The sequence below is a fragment of the Staurois parvus genome, unplaced genomic scaffold (genome assembly GCF_062004578.1).
Source record: "Staurois parvus isolate SC_StPar_1 unplaced genomic scaffold, SC_StPar_1.0 ptg000118l, whole genome shotgun sequence".
Taxonomy (NCBI): Eukaryota; Metazoa; Chordata; class Amphibia; order Anura; family Ranidae; genus Staurois; species Staurois parvus.
Genome location: NW_028317914.1, coordinates 6,653,849 through 6,668,758, shown reverse-complemented (window position 1 = coordinate 6,668,758; position 14,910 = coordinate 6,653,849). Strand labels below are relative to the sequence as shown.

Below are 14,910 nucleotides of genomic sequence, written 5' to 3'. Positions count from 1 at the left end.
CTTTGATTATTTTTGTTAAAAGAGAATTTGTTTTGTTATCTAGAGAATAAAATTGCGATTTTGTTTTTTTGAAGGTTGAGGTCATACCTGTAGAGTAAGAGGGTTCAGAGTTTGTTTCTGTCTGAGGTTAGGGATGCAGATGTGGAGGTACTTAGGTTTTTTTTTGTTGATTACTTCTTTTAGTTTTATGGATGTTAGAAGTTGGTCAATTTGTTGGGATCTTTGTTTAGTGGTTCGGGAATTTAGTTGTATGAGGATACCTCTCATGTATGCTTTGTAAGCGGGCCACAATGTGGTTATAGAGATATCAGGTGTAGCATTAAATTCAAAGAATAGGTTGTGGGCTTCTAACAGGTATTTTTGGTTATCTGAGTTCTTCCGAATCGCAGAATTCAGTCTCCAGATGGGAGGGATTGTAGAGCGTTGATTGTCTTCTAAGATTATGTTGATTGGAGCGTGGTCTGACCAGGTTATGGTACCGATTTTGGATGACCGCACGTGTTGTAGAGTCCATTTGTCCGTAATAAAAAAGTCGATTCTGGAGTAAGATAAATGAGAAGGGGAGTAGTAGGTGTAGTCTCTTTCAGTACTGTGCTGGCATCTCCAAATGTCATAAAGGTCGTGGTCATGTAGGAAACGGTTGAAATTCTGTTTGGGAGATCTTTTGTTGGAAGAAGAGTCTAGAAGTGGGTTGCCGATGACATTGAAGTCTCCGCCAATGAGAAGCCTGCCTTGTTTTTGAGACGAAATGATGGTGTGGAGTTTGTGGTAGAATTGCAACTGGTTGTTGTTAGGACCGTAAACATTTACTAAAGTATAAGGGATATCGTTGATTTTGCAGATTAAAATATGATAGCACCCTTGAGGGTCAGCTATTTCTGATATGTGGTTGAACTGTGTAGAGTCTTTTATAGCTGTAATAACACCATTTTTTTTTTTTTTGGAGTTAGTGGCCATATAGACGTGGGAGAATCGATGTAGCTGTAGTTTGGGGGTCTTGGTTGTTGAGAAGTGTTTCCTGTAGGAAGAGTATGGCAGCCTGAAATGTCCGAGTTTCCTTTTGGAGCATCGATCTCTTAAAGGGGGAGTTTAAGCCACGAACAATGAGAGATGTTATGTTAATCATAGTGTAAATCTTTGGTTTGGTTAGTGGAGTAGTTGAGTTGTTATTTGAGATGTTGATAGAAGTTGGGCGGATATGGTCGTGAGAGGGAGTATTCCGTAGACCTGGTAGTGTGATATTGGCTCGATCGATGAGTCGGGATGTATTCCATGTTTTTTTTGTAGGTTTCAGTTGAACATGTGGTACAATTGGTCGACTGGTGGAACAGGAGGAGAAGCAAGTGAAGGAGGTGAAAGGGGATAAAAAAAACTTGCGTAAAATGCAAAAAAAAAAAGTGACATGAGTAGCTTGGTGTGCTACTTCAATACTGGGGGGTTTAAACGAGCATTGACCGTAAAGGAGGTCATGCCAAACAATTTCTTGTAACGTGAAAATTTCTATAGAGGGCCGATCGCCAGAAATTAGTAGGGTGGGATATAGCATCCGAGGTGAATTATTGGAAGTGGATTAAAGGTGTACAAAGTCAGAGTCATTCTGCCTCCATTTGTTGCATATTGGTAGAGGTGGATTGTTGGGGATCCACGGGTATTATGTTCCATGTCTTCAGTAGGTCAATGCCCGCTTCTAGGTTTTTAATTGTGTATATTCTACCGTGATGTTTGACGGTTAGTTTTGTGGGCAAACCCCATTGACAGCCTATTCCTTGGTTTCGTAAGGCTTTGGTGATGGTGATCATCTTTTTACGGTTAAGGAGTGTGGGAGTGTGGCCTTTGATAGGGCTGCAAATAATGTGATATTTGCATGTGATGGCGGGAGTGGAGGGGGGTTTCTGGCTGCCGACATTCTCTTTTCTTTTATGTGGTAAAAGTGGATGCGAGCCAGAACATCTCTAGGGATTGATGCTGATAGGAATGAGGGTTTGGGTATTCTGTGAGCGCAATCTATGGCGAGCTCCATATCTAAGAGAGCTGGGATGAGATGTTTCATATATTGATGGATATATGGTAGTAGTGCATCGTTGGTGATATTTTCAGAAATACCTCTGAATTTGATGTTATTGCGTCTTGAACGATCCTCTAGATCTGCTAGGTTCAAATTTATTTGTTCGATGTCAAATGTATGGTCAGCATGTGCGTCAATTAGGGCGTTATGTGCTATAATTATCTTTCCCATTCTTGTTTCAACATGGCACAATCTGTGTTCTTGTTGTTGAACCACGGTTGTAATCTGGGCTAATGATGACGTTAAGTCGCTGTGTAGTGTTTGTCTCAGCGATAGTAGCATGTTTTTCATGCATATTTCGGTGATTAGTTGGTCAGATGCGGGGAACCATTCTATCACTGGTGGGTCACTGCTGAGGTGAGGTGATGGATGAATGAGGGTTTGGCAGGTAGATATGTTGTCAGAGTCCATATGGGGTCTAGATTTGGCTGGGCTGCTTGTAGTGGTGGACAGAGGAGGAGATAACTCACCAGGGTACAGTGGATATCGCAGCTTGGCATCTGCTTGCTGGGATGTGTTGTCCCCCTCATGGCTGCTGTGTCTTTCAATGCTGCAGCCGGCGCCATCTTGGATCCCTGCTGTGACAGTAGGGAAGAAACTGGTTAATTTCCCTGGCTGTCCAGGAGTTTTGCGGCTGCGAGGCATTGTTAGAGAGGCTTGTACACTGGCTGTCAGAATCTGACAGTTGTATCCCTCGGGGCCGGGGTGTGTTGGGTTTTCACTGGCGTGTGGACGGAGCGGTGCTCATAGCGCGTCCATCCGAGAGCCGGCCGCGCATGCGCCCCCCGGTGTAATTATTTTAGTAGCACAGAGTTTTGTATTAGTCCATCAAATTGAATTTGGTTGCTTTGGATTACAGCCCTTTGTTCATTACCACTACTTTATGTATGCTTTTACTGAATAAAGCTCCCTATACACTGCCAGGATTTTGTCTGATTCTTGCTGAATTAGCGGAGCTTCAAGTACTGGATGGATGGTCCTGTCGGCATTACCTGTCTCTACAAAACATGATTTTTCCATCAACGTTTGTCAAAGGAGCTTGGTGGAAAATTGTTAGCCAAACGTTGACTGCATCCATTCAGATACAGTCAGTGTTTGGGTGTTCAGCAGCCACGAGTCCCATCGGCTGCTGATTACAATAGCTGGCAAGGGAGATGCTTTTATCCACGCTGTTTATTGTGGAAGGTGGAATCAATTGATTTGGGCTGAATAAGAGAAATCTGCAGGTGTGTTCCGAGCTTGAGTCCATTGTGCTTTCTTTTTTTTAGCGCTGTGACCTTCAGTTGCACCTGCTTTAATGTTTCCAAACTCATTTCCAGCAGGGGTTGAGAAAAGAAGGAAGATCCATTCTTTTCTTCAAAGTGAACTTCAACTCGAAACTGAAGATTTTCTATCTTGTAGGGAACACAGAAATGTTTTTTGTGCCTGAAGATACCCTGAAACATTGACCTAATGTCTTCAATTACTTCTGAATATTAACATTGCACTTCTTGTGCTTTGGCACTCCTCTAGCCCAGTAGCTGTAGATCTTCAGTATAAGATTCTAAGGCTCTCTGCTTTTGACTGCTCATCTCACAATTGTGGCATAGTTTGAACAACAGATCAGATCATTCTTCATGCATTTAAAACCAAGAAAGCAGACACAGATAAATAGCTTTTTAGGTTACATATTACAGAACTTTCTTTTTCTTCTTGAAATCCTGCTTTTTATGTTCAATCCTGTCCTGTGTTGTTGTCCTAGAGTTCTTCAAACATGATGCCCAAAACAAGGGAATAATGACTTGGGTTGGCCATACTTGGTGCGAATTCCAACCAGTTTCTAATGAAGTGGCCAAAATGTGCTCAATGGGTGGCAGTGCTGGCTACCTCCCACCTGAAATGCCTCGAATGAAAAATAGAAGGAATTGGGCAGAAAATCGTTGGCCAAACAATCGCTCTGTTTTTACATCTGACAGGGCCAGCTAACAAAATACAATAACCACAGCTGGGGATTTCGCCATTCATACTATGTAGTATGGATGGAGGAATCTGTTAGATTTTTTGCATTTAAACTTGCAGGATGTTGTGAGAAAAATCTACAAGTGGATGGTCAGCTTTACACAATCTATATTTGTGATTTCAATCTTTACCTGCTTGTGTCCAGGTGTTGCTCTATGATCTCCGCTCCAGTCGCCCCCTGATTGTGAAAGATCACCAGTATGGGCTGCCCATCAAGTCCATCCAGTTTCACAATTCTCTAGAGCTGGTCATAACAGCGGACTCCCGAATCATCAAGATGTGGAATAAAGATAATGTAAGTCCATGTGTAAAGATAATGTGTGCTTTAATGCAGCATCCTTTTAATATGTAATATTTGTGGTTCTTTCTGTAAATCCAGTCTAAAAACACCACATTCTGAAGCCAGAATTTGCTGTCTGTACATTTTGCTGCATGAACCTTTCATTACTCTCCATGCCACATGGTTCAGTTTAAAAAGTTTTTCTGACTGATGTTCAAACTTCCCTTCACATAGGGCAAAATCTTTACATCTATTGAACCAGAGGCTGACGTGAATGATGTGTGCCTATATCCTAATTCAGGTAAGTGTTTCATAAGTCGTATTAAATTGTGGGTGTCTATGGCTCCCTTTTACTGACTGTCCTCCCTCTCTTCAGGCTGCATATTTTTCATTAAAGGATAAGTTCACCTTTTAGACAAAAATAATAACTGTACATTTTTTTGCAGGTAAAAAAAATGTGCATTTATTATTTTTGTTCACAGGAACCTGGAAAGCATTGCACCAGCAATCAGTAGCTTGCTGATGCCATGCAGGTCTCTTGCAGACATGTCCAGTATATCTGTTTGCCGTACAGGATTCTGACAGGAAGCTTCAATGAATTACCACTGCACTATGGTAGTTCACTGAAAACTACAGGCAGATAGCCGCTAATGCTGTTTGAACTTGAAGGTCGTTCATTCATAGAAGTCCATCAATGAATGATGCGTTGTTTTCAAATTTGACAGCTAGGACGGGGAGACTTCTCCCCGTGCTATCTGTTAGAGGGAGGGAGGGAGGGTCGCGGGCGGTAGCTGTGGCTATGGGAACATGTTACATGTTCCACCCTAAAAACTGATGGAGCATGTAACGTGTTCCCAAAGGTGAACTTATTCTTTAAATCTGTTGTCCGTATACAATCCTATGCCACAGCTATTCCCTCAATAAAGAATAACTTTTTTTCCTCTGCCAGCATACAGTTTATTTATAAACTGTAAGACTCAGTCATGCTTATTGACAAGTATTGTAGCCCATGACCAAAGTGGGAAGATATCCATTTACCTCTTGTCCCTATGGTAGGAACACAAGGAATGATTGTAGCTTGACACTGGGACAGGAAGATACAGACTAACAATCTAAAATTCTAAAGCTAGATATAGACAATTAATTTTTTTGCATTCCGCCAGGTTATGTGGATGGAGGAAACTTCCCCTGCCAGGACATTGTATTCTTACAGCGACACCCACCCACCTATGTCAGAATATACCAATCAGTGGCTGCAGCCGCTGTTCAACAAACGTTTTTCCAGCAAGTCCCTTCAACATAAGTTGAGCAAGGATGACCACACACTGGTCCCAGTTGAACTGACCATATTTTGGTCCCTGTGTAACCAGCATTGCCTTCTCCCATTTTACTTAGTGTTATTAAAATAACAAACATACTCACCTACTCTGTATAGTGGTATTGCACAGAGCAGGCCCTGGCTCCTCCTCTTCATTTGTCCCAATAGCAAGCCACTTGATATGGAGGCACACAGTGCCTATGCGCTCCTGAGCTGTGTGTCTGTGGAGCTGCCCTCCATAGACTTACATTGCAGGACTTAGTCCCGCCCCCCCACCACTTCTTCCTCACTGCATTTGATTGACAGCATTAGGAGCTAATGGATCCTGTTGCTACTCAGTGCTGTGTGAAGAGGAAGAGAGGGAAGAATAGATGCAGCTGTGCACAGCATTGGATCTATTCTCCCCTCTCTTCCCCTTCTCACAAAGAAGGGGGAGCAGAGAAATAGAAAACGTTTTTGTTACCTTAATGCAAGGAATGCATTAAGGTTAAATTGATTTTAGCTGTAGTATCCCTTTAATTACTTAGCATTTCCCTATTGGCTAGATTTAAAATTGCTACCTGTCCAGAAAACAAGTGAATCTAAATCTGCACAATGACAACAGACTGCATGTAAAAACTGACCCCATATTCCAACCCATCCCCACCATCCAAAAGTATCCAAAAGTACACAAAAGTGGGAGTTTGGCTTAAACTATGAAATATGCAAGGCTGAGTTTCCCGAGCAATGATGATCATTTTGTGCCTCTTTATTTATTTTGTCTTGTATGGGATTGTGGGACTTGCTGGGAAGATTTTTTTTTTTTTTTTTTTTTTTTTTTAATACTGGAACAGATTCACATGTGTTAGAGCATGTCAGCCCTTTGTCTGCATGTAACTTGAGGATTACATCTGGGAAACTGAGGATTGTGAAATCATTTTATGGACAACCTCAATCTCACCATAGACATTAGGCAAGGTGGTTGATTGCTTACAGATATTTCCTATTTCGTTTTATTTGTTGTTTTTTATATATAAGATATATAGCTGTTCACTTCAGACTAGAGTGCATTGAGTGTGTGCAAGTAGACAAAAAAGCCACTTTAAAAATCTAGCTTGAATATTGATCCTCTTTCCTCAAAAGGGTTACATCTGAGCTACAGCCAAACTGGTAAATCTGCAGTCGAAATAGATCAGTGAAATGTTCACCAGCCAAAATATTCCTAATTATATTCAACTACTACCTCTGCATAACCAGAAGTGTAGCTCTGTGGTTTTTGTCACAGATCAGGAATACAGTTGTCACCTCCACTGCCTCAATCTCCTGGTTAGACAGAGAATGAGCAGTGTCACCACACCGCCCCAACCCCCTGATTGTACAGGGAATGAGCAGTGTCACCTCACTGCCCCAACCCCTGATTGCACAGAGAACAAGAAGTGTCACCTCACTGCTCCAACCCCCTGATTGCCCCGAGAATGAGCAGCTTCACCTCACTGCTCCAACCCCCTGATTGCACAGATAACGAGCAGCGCCACCTCACAGCTCCAACCCCCTGATTGCACAGAGAACGAGCAGTGTCACCTAACTGCCCCAACCCCCTGATTGTACAGGGAATGAGCAGTGTCACCTCACTGCCCCAACCCCTGATTGCACAGAGAACAAGAAGTGTCACCTCACTGCTCCAACCCCCTGATTGCCCCGAGAATGAGCAGCGTCACCTCACTGCTCCAACCCCCTGATTGCACAGAGAACGAGCAGTGTCACCTCGCTGCTCCAACCCCCTGATTGCACAGAGAACGAGCAGTGTCACCTCACTGCTCCAACCCCCTGATTGCACAGAGAACGAGCAGCGCCACCTCACTGCTCCAACCCCCTGATTGCACAGAGAACGAGCAGCGTCACCTCACTGCCCCAACCCCCTGATTGCACAGAGAACGAGCAGCGCCACCTCATTGCTCCAACCCCCTGATTGCACAGAGAACGAGCAGTGTCACCTAACTGCCCCAACCCCCTGATTGTACAGGGAATGAGCAGTGTCACCTCACTGCCCCAACCCCTGATTGCACAGAGAACAAGAAGTGTCACCTCACTGCTCCAACCCCCTGATTGCCCCGAGAATGAGCAGCGTCACCTCACTGCTCCAACCCCCTGATTGCACAGAGAACGAGCAGTGTCACCTCACTGCTCCAACCCCCTGATTGCACAGAGAACGAGCAGTGTCACCTCACTGCTCCAACCCCCTGATTGCACAGAGAACGAGCAGCGCCACCTCACTGCTCCAACCCCCTGATTGCACAGAGAACGAGCAGTGTCACCTCACTGCCCCAACCCCCTGATTGCACAGAGAACGAGCAGCGCCACCTCACTGCTCCAACCCCCTGATTGCACAGAGAACGAGCAGCGCCACCTCACTGCTCCAACCCCCTGATTGCCCCGAGAATGAGCAGCGTCACCTCACTGCCCCAACCCCCTGATTGCCCCGAGAATGAGCAGCGTCACCTCACTGCTCCAACCCCCTGATTGCACAGAGAATGAGCAGTGTCACCTCAATGCCTCAACCCCCTCGATTGCACAGAGAATGAGCAGTGTCACCTCAATGCCCCAACCCCCTGATTGCACAGGGAATGAGCATCGTCACCTCACTGGCCCAACCCTGATTGTCCAGAGAATGAGCAGCGTCACCTCACTGCCCCAACCCCCTGATTGCACAGAGAATGAGCAGTGTCACCTCACTGCTTCAAACCCCTGATTGTCCCGAGAATGAGCAGTATCACCTCACTGCCCCAACCCCTGATTGCACAGAGAACGAGCAGTGTCGCCTCACTGGCCCAACCCCTGATTGTCCCGAGAATGAGCAGTGTCACCTCACTGTCCCAACCCCCTGATTGCACAGAGAATGAGCAGTGTCACCTCACTGTCCCAACCCCCTGATTGCACAGAGAATGAGCAGTGTCACCTCCCTGCCCCGATCTGCTGATTTGTCCCAAGAATGAGCAGTGTCACTTCCCTGCCAAAACCCCTGATTGTACAGGGAATGAGCAGTGTCACCATCCTGCCCCGATCTTCTTATTTGTCTCGAGAATGAGCAGTGTCACCTCACTGCCCCAACCCCCTGATTGTACAGGGAATGAGCAGTGTCACCTCCCTGCCCCAACTCCTGATTGCTCATTCCCTGTACAATCAGGAGTTTGGGCAGGGAGGTGACACTGCTCATTCTCGAGACAAATCAGAAGATCGGGGCAGGATGGTGACACTGCTCATTCCCTGTACAATCAGGGGGTTGGGGCAGGGAGGTGACACTGCTCATTCCCTATACAATCGGGGTTGGGGCAGGGAGGTGACACTGCTCATTCCCTGTACAGTGTCACCTCCCTGCCCCAACCCCCTGATTGTATAGGGAATGAGCAGTGTCACCTCCCTGCTCTGATCGGTCAGGGAATGAGCAGTGTCACTTCCCTGCACCAATCTTCTGATTGGTCAAGGAATGAAACTTAGATATGTTCTTTTTCTCTAAACATTCTGACAGCAAAACCTAGGAGATGTTTTATGATTAATGTTTTATGATTAGCTTCTTACTGCCTTCTACTTCTAGATCTTCCAGTTTCAGTAAATATTGTATAGAAGAGCACATTTCTACATTTTCTGCATCACTTTCCTTCTCACTTATGCTTATAAGATTAAATGTCAATGCTTTTTATTATACGTTTGTTGTTGCTAGTGTGTCATATATTGCCATCCCAGTTCTACCTGGTTGGTGTGTCCCCTGCTGACCACGGTGGCGGATTTACTGTGTGACACAGGCCGTTCCCATGCTCCTCTCATCAGGCAGTCTGTAGTGTCAGCCCCTTCACAGCTGTCAGGTGTCCAGTGTTTGTATAAACATGTTTTTATGACTTGTGCTGTTTGTGTCCTCAGGAATGCTGTTCACTGCTAATGAAGCACCAAAAATGAATGTCTACTACATTCCGGTATGTTTATTGTAAAGATCCTCCTGTGTGATATACAGCAGTTGATTGCTAAAATATTCCTGTTGCTGCTAAAATAATCCTGCTGCTGCTGTATTTTTTTGTTTTAGCATAATGCCTTTATTTGACTGTTAATGTAGCCCTACACACCAGAAAAGAAGGGCAAAAGTCTCCCCAGGAATGGTAACGGCAAGACAGTTGCTTGGCCTGAAACTTTCTGAGACCACTGTACTATAAATTTGCTGTTTATCTGATGTGCTGTAGCAATGAAAACATAGTATACCATTAAAGCCAGAGTCTTTTCACAAAGAGATTGGGGACGTATAACGTAGTGTCAGTCCATTAAATCAGGGGTTGATTGGGCGGTGTCTGGTCATCCTAAATGTGTCTGAACATGTCTTGGACTATCCTCAGACCAGAGTGCTTGCTGTATGCAAATCCTGACTTCTGTGTAAATTAGGGTTGCTGCACCTCCTTCACCCCTGCTCCACTGTAATTGAAGGCTTGCATAAAGCAAAAACCCCTAAAATACTCAACCAAGTAGGACTTTAACGGTACCGCACCAAAAACGTTTGTGTAAAAACAGTCAAATTTTATTGCAAAATCCAATTTAAAAAATCCCACGAGGTACTGAATTGCACATGTACTGAACAGTATACAATTTAAAATCCTAATATAAACAGTTTCAGGATGAATCACATTATCCCATTATCAACATTCACTTAATAATATAACTTCAGAATAGAAAATTTCAGTTCTAGCATCTTGACTGTTTCTTTACTGCGCTTCGCAGGACAGAGTATGCAAACCCCCCCCAACTTTAACTATTTGAGAGATTATAATTGAAGGCTGCACTTAGAGACTATATAGCTCTGTGCCAGTTCCCATCTTCTACCCAGCTAATCTGTGAAAACAATGTAGAGGAGTTTTCAAAAGGATTACCCATCTAGAAGTCAGGTGTCAGGCCATGAGACATAAGTGATTGGTGATCGCACAATTTCAAAATATATCCATCTGCGACAAAGGTTTCCCAGTCAGACTTCCTACAGTGTCATTTATTTTCCTTTACATCAAGTCAATTATGGAAGGGAGTATATGAGCTCCTTGTATAAATAATTAAGTAGTCCATATAGTAAACTTGGTGCAAATTTGTTCAGTTTATGGCCATTGTAAATAACAAGGGAGCTCTCTGAGCCTGGACAAATAACTTTAACCTTTGCATATAGACTCACTGGCCACCTTTATTAGGTACACCTGTTCAATTGCTTGGTAATACAAATTACTAATCTGCTAATCACATGGCAGCAACTCAATGCATTTAGGTATCTAGATGTGGTGAACACAACAAAGTTCAAGCCGAGCATCAGATTGGGGAAGAAAGGGAATTTTAGTGACTGTGAACATGACATGGTTGTTGGTGCCAGATGAGCTGGTCTGAGTATTTCAAAAACTGCTGATCTACTGGGATTTTCACACTCAACCTTCTCTAGGGTTTACAGAGAATGGTCCGAAGAAGAGAAAATATCCAGTGAGCGGCAGTTGTGTGGAGGAAAATGCCTTGTTGATATCAGAGGTCAGAGGAGAATGGGCAGACTGGTTCGAGATGATAGATAGGCAACAGTAACTCAGGTCAATATGGACCAAAATCTCTGAGGAATGTTTCCAACACCTTGTTGAATCTACAGTTGCAAGAAAAAGTATGTGAACCCCTTGGGATTACGTGGAGTTTTGCATGAATTGGGCATAAAATGTGCTCTGAACGTCGTCTAAGTTACAACAATAGAAGAACACAGTCTGCTGAACATAATACTACACAAACATTAGATGTTGCCATGGTTTAATTGCACATCACATGTAATTATTCACAGTGCAGGGAGGAAAAAGTATGTGAACCTTTGGACTTAATAACTGGTTGACCCTCCTTTGGCAGCAATAACCTCAACCAAACATTTCCTGTAGTTGCAGATCAGACCTGCACAACGATCTGGAGCAATTTTGGACCACTCCTCTTCACAAAACTGTTTCAGTGTAGCAATATTCTTGGGATGTCTGGTGTGAATCGCTCTCTTAAGGTCATGCCACAGCATTTCAATCAGGTTGAGGTCAGGACTCTGACTGGGCCACTCCAGAAGGCATATTCTGTGCTGTTGCAGCCATTGTTTTGTTGAATTACTTGTATGCTTTGGGTCATTGTCCTGTTGCATCACCCATCCTCTGCAGAGCTTCAGTTTGCGGACAGATGGTCGTACGTTTTCCTGCAAAATGTCTTGATAAACTCTGGAATTCATTTTCCCATCAATGACAACAATCCGTCCAGGCCCTGAGGCAGCAAAGCAGCCTCAAACCATGATGCCCCCTCCGCCATGTTTTACAGTGGGGATGAGGTTTTGATGTTGGTGTGCTGTGCCTTTTTTTCTCCACACATAGTGTTGTGTGTTCTTCCCAAACAACTCAATCTTGGTTTCATCTGTCCACAGTATATTTTGCCAGTAGTGCTGTGGAACATCCAGGTGCTCTTTTGCAAACTTCAAACGTGCTGCAATATTCTTTTTTGGACAGCAATGGCTTCCTCCGTAGTGTCCTCCCATGTACTCCATTCTTGTTTAATGTTTTCCTTATTGTAGATGTGTCAACAAAAATGTTAGCATGTGCCAGAGATTTCTGTAGGTCTTTAGCTGACGCTCTGGGATTTTTCTTTACCTCATGCAGCATTCTGCGCTGTGCTCTTGCAGTCATTTTTACAGGACGACCACGCCTAGGGAGAGTAGCAACAGTGCTAAACTTTCTCCATTTGTAGACAGTCTGTCTTACCGTGGACACATGAACATCAAGGCTTTTGGAGATACTTTTGTAACCCTTTCCAGCTTCATGCAAGTCAACAATTCTTGATCGTAGGTCTTCTGAGAGCTCTTTTCTGCGAAGCATGGTTCACATCAGACAGTGCTTCTTGAAACCAGTAAACCCAAAACAGGTGTGTGTTTTTTAAGGGCAGGACAGCTGTCAGCAACACATCCAATATCATCACACTGATTGGAGTCAAGGTTGGCTCACTCCTGGCTCCAATTAGCTCTGGGAGAAGTCATTAAGCTAGGGCCTCACATACTTTTTCCTCCCTGCACTGTGAATGTTTACATGTTATGTGCAATTAAACCATGGCAACGTCTAATGTTTGTGTAGTATTATGTTCAGCAGACTGTGCTCTTCTATTGTTGTGACTTAGATGACATTCAGAGCACATTTTGCTTCAAAAAGTTTTGAGTTGACAAAATTAATCATTAATTAATAATACTGTACATTAATCCAGGAAATATCCAATTGCCTTAAAGGAATGGGAAGGATTTTTTTTTTCTCCTTGTTTGAATGATTTGGAGTCTTCACATCGCACTGCGTTATGTGGACCGCTTTCGGGGTGTTGTTAATTTAACATACACACCCGCAGTGGTTCACATGAACAGGGTGCGATTCTGATGCGGTGCAGAGTTCGCACTGACTACGCTGCGAATTCCACACCGCATCAGTGTGAACCAGGGCTAACATATGCGCCTTAGAATGTATTGCGTTAAACCAGCCCATTCAAAATGAATAGGCTGTCAGTGGTGCATTTGAGATTTCAGGCAGTGCTTCATTGGAAAAGTGCATTGAGGTGCTGTTCAGAACAAATGGCATTGCTTTGCACCTACGTCATTAACATGCATTAACAAAAAGAAATGGTGTAAATTGACCATTAATCATGTTTACATTCAAGAGATTGTGATGGACACTCCTTCATATTTTTTTTTTTTTTACCTGCAGCCACTAAATGGTTAATTTATGTTTGATCATTATCAAGGTGGATTGTATAAGAGTGCTGCAGGCACAAGGCTTGGACTAAAGAAAGTTTTCCTCTATTTTGATACAAGATGAGCTGAGTTGTCATGCCATTGTTTTTCATAACATTTCATATGTTGCTGTAGCTCACATACCCCCCAAAACAGGAGAGATCAACCTCCATGCTTCAAAGTAGTGGTGATGTGCTGTTTTAATAGGCCTTGTTGACTGCTCTCCAAATTCTCCAATAGCATTTACTGTATGGGTTATGACCATAAACCTTCATTTTTGTCTCATCTCTTAAAATGCTTTTTTCCTCAACGTTTTGCAGCTTCTCTAGGTGCTGTTAGCATATTGTAAGTGGGCTGTTTTGTAGCGTATGTGCTCTAAAAATGGTTGACCATTTACAAATTCTTTCTGTTGCATGTAAACATATGAGCACAGCTGTAGTATATTTATTCTTGCACAAACACAAAATCAATCAAGCATGTGATTATCTTTGGTATCTGCTCATGTGTGGAACTGATGGGTTGCCATTGTCAGGTAGGCAGCAATTTTATTACCAGAGATTTTCTTTCAATGCTGGAAAGCTGTAAAAAATGTGCAGACTTTGCCTGTGACTTACAGCAGGAGCACCTAGGTATACAGGACAGAGTTTAAAGCCCAATTTCAGCCCAAACATATATATATATATATATTTTTTAATTACAATAAACATTAATCACGGTCAACAAAGCTTAACACATAGCAGTGGTACATCTTCAACAAAAGGCACTGATTACATAGGATTCAAGATACAAAGGCATACTAGGTTCGCATTACACAAGGGGTAGGATATACAAAAATACATTGAGTCAACACCTTCTTTGCACAATTGGAAAGAAGACAGCAACTCTGTTCCTGTCACCGCCTACTCAGCAGGAGGATAATCTTAGGGAAATAGCCCATATATAGATTACAGTGCAGCCATCAAAAGGAGAGGGTAAGGAAAGGGATAGAGAGAAGTTGGGGGCGGAGGAAAGCAGGGGGCACCTGACAAGGGGTGAAGTAGAGAATATGAAGAAGTGACAATAAAGCAAAAGAAAAGGTCCCATGTAAACGAAAAGAGTGTCATTTTGGATTGACAGGAGGTAGACAATACCATAAGAGTAACAGGTTATCAGTAACCTGTTATAAAGATGGCTTTCTCACTTTTACCCCAGCCGCCCAGATCTTATTAAAATTATTGGGGCAGTTTGGGCCCATGTACATCAGTTTATACAGGGGGCACAGCAGCATTGACCAAGTTCTTCCATTGATGTACAGTCAGGGGATGGGTTTTTTTCCATTGGAGTAAAAGCGCCTTCCTAGCATATAACGCCATGTAAATTAGAGTTTTTTTTTATTTTGAGGGGCTTCTAGTGTCACAGATCTCTAACAATGAGTGGATTGGATTGCAAGTGATTTACCATTCACATTAATATACTCCAACACTCCATTCCAGAACTCCTGCACTTGT

At 43.3% G+C, this 14,910-nt stretch overlaps 1 protein-coding gene across 1 annotated transcript in view; it reads left to right on the top strand.

The window, feature by feature from the left end:
- Positions 1–14,910, top strand: part of NOL10 (nucleolar protein 10) — a 110,701-nt gene that overhangs the window by 30,211 nt on the left and 65,580 nt on the right. The window contains 3 exon segments of the mRNA XM_089672043.1: positions 4,209–4,358; positions 4,578–4,644; positions 9,556–9,608. Coding sequence (XP_089528169.1) covers positions 4,209–4,358; positions 4,578–4,644; positions 9,556–9,608 — 270 coding nt within the window.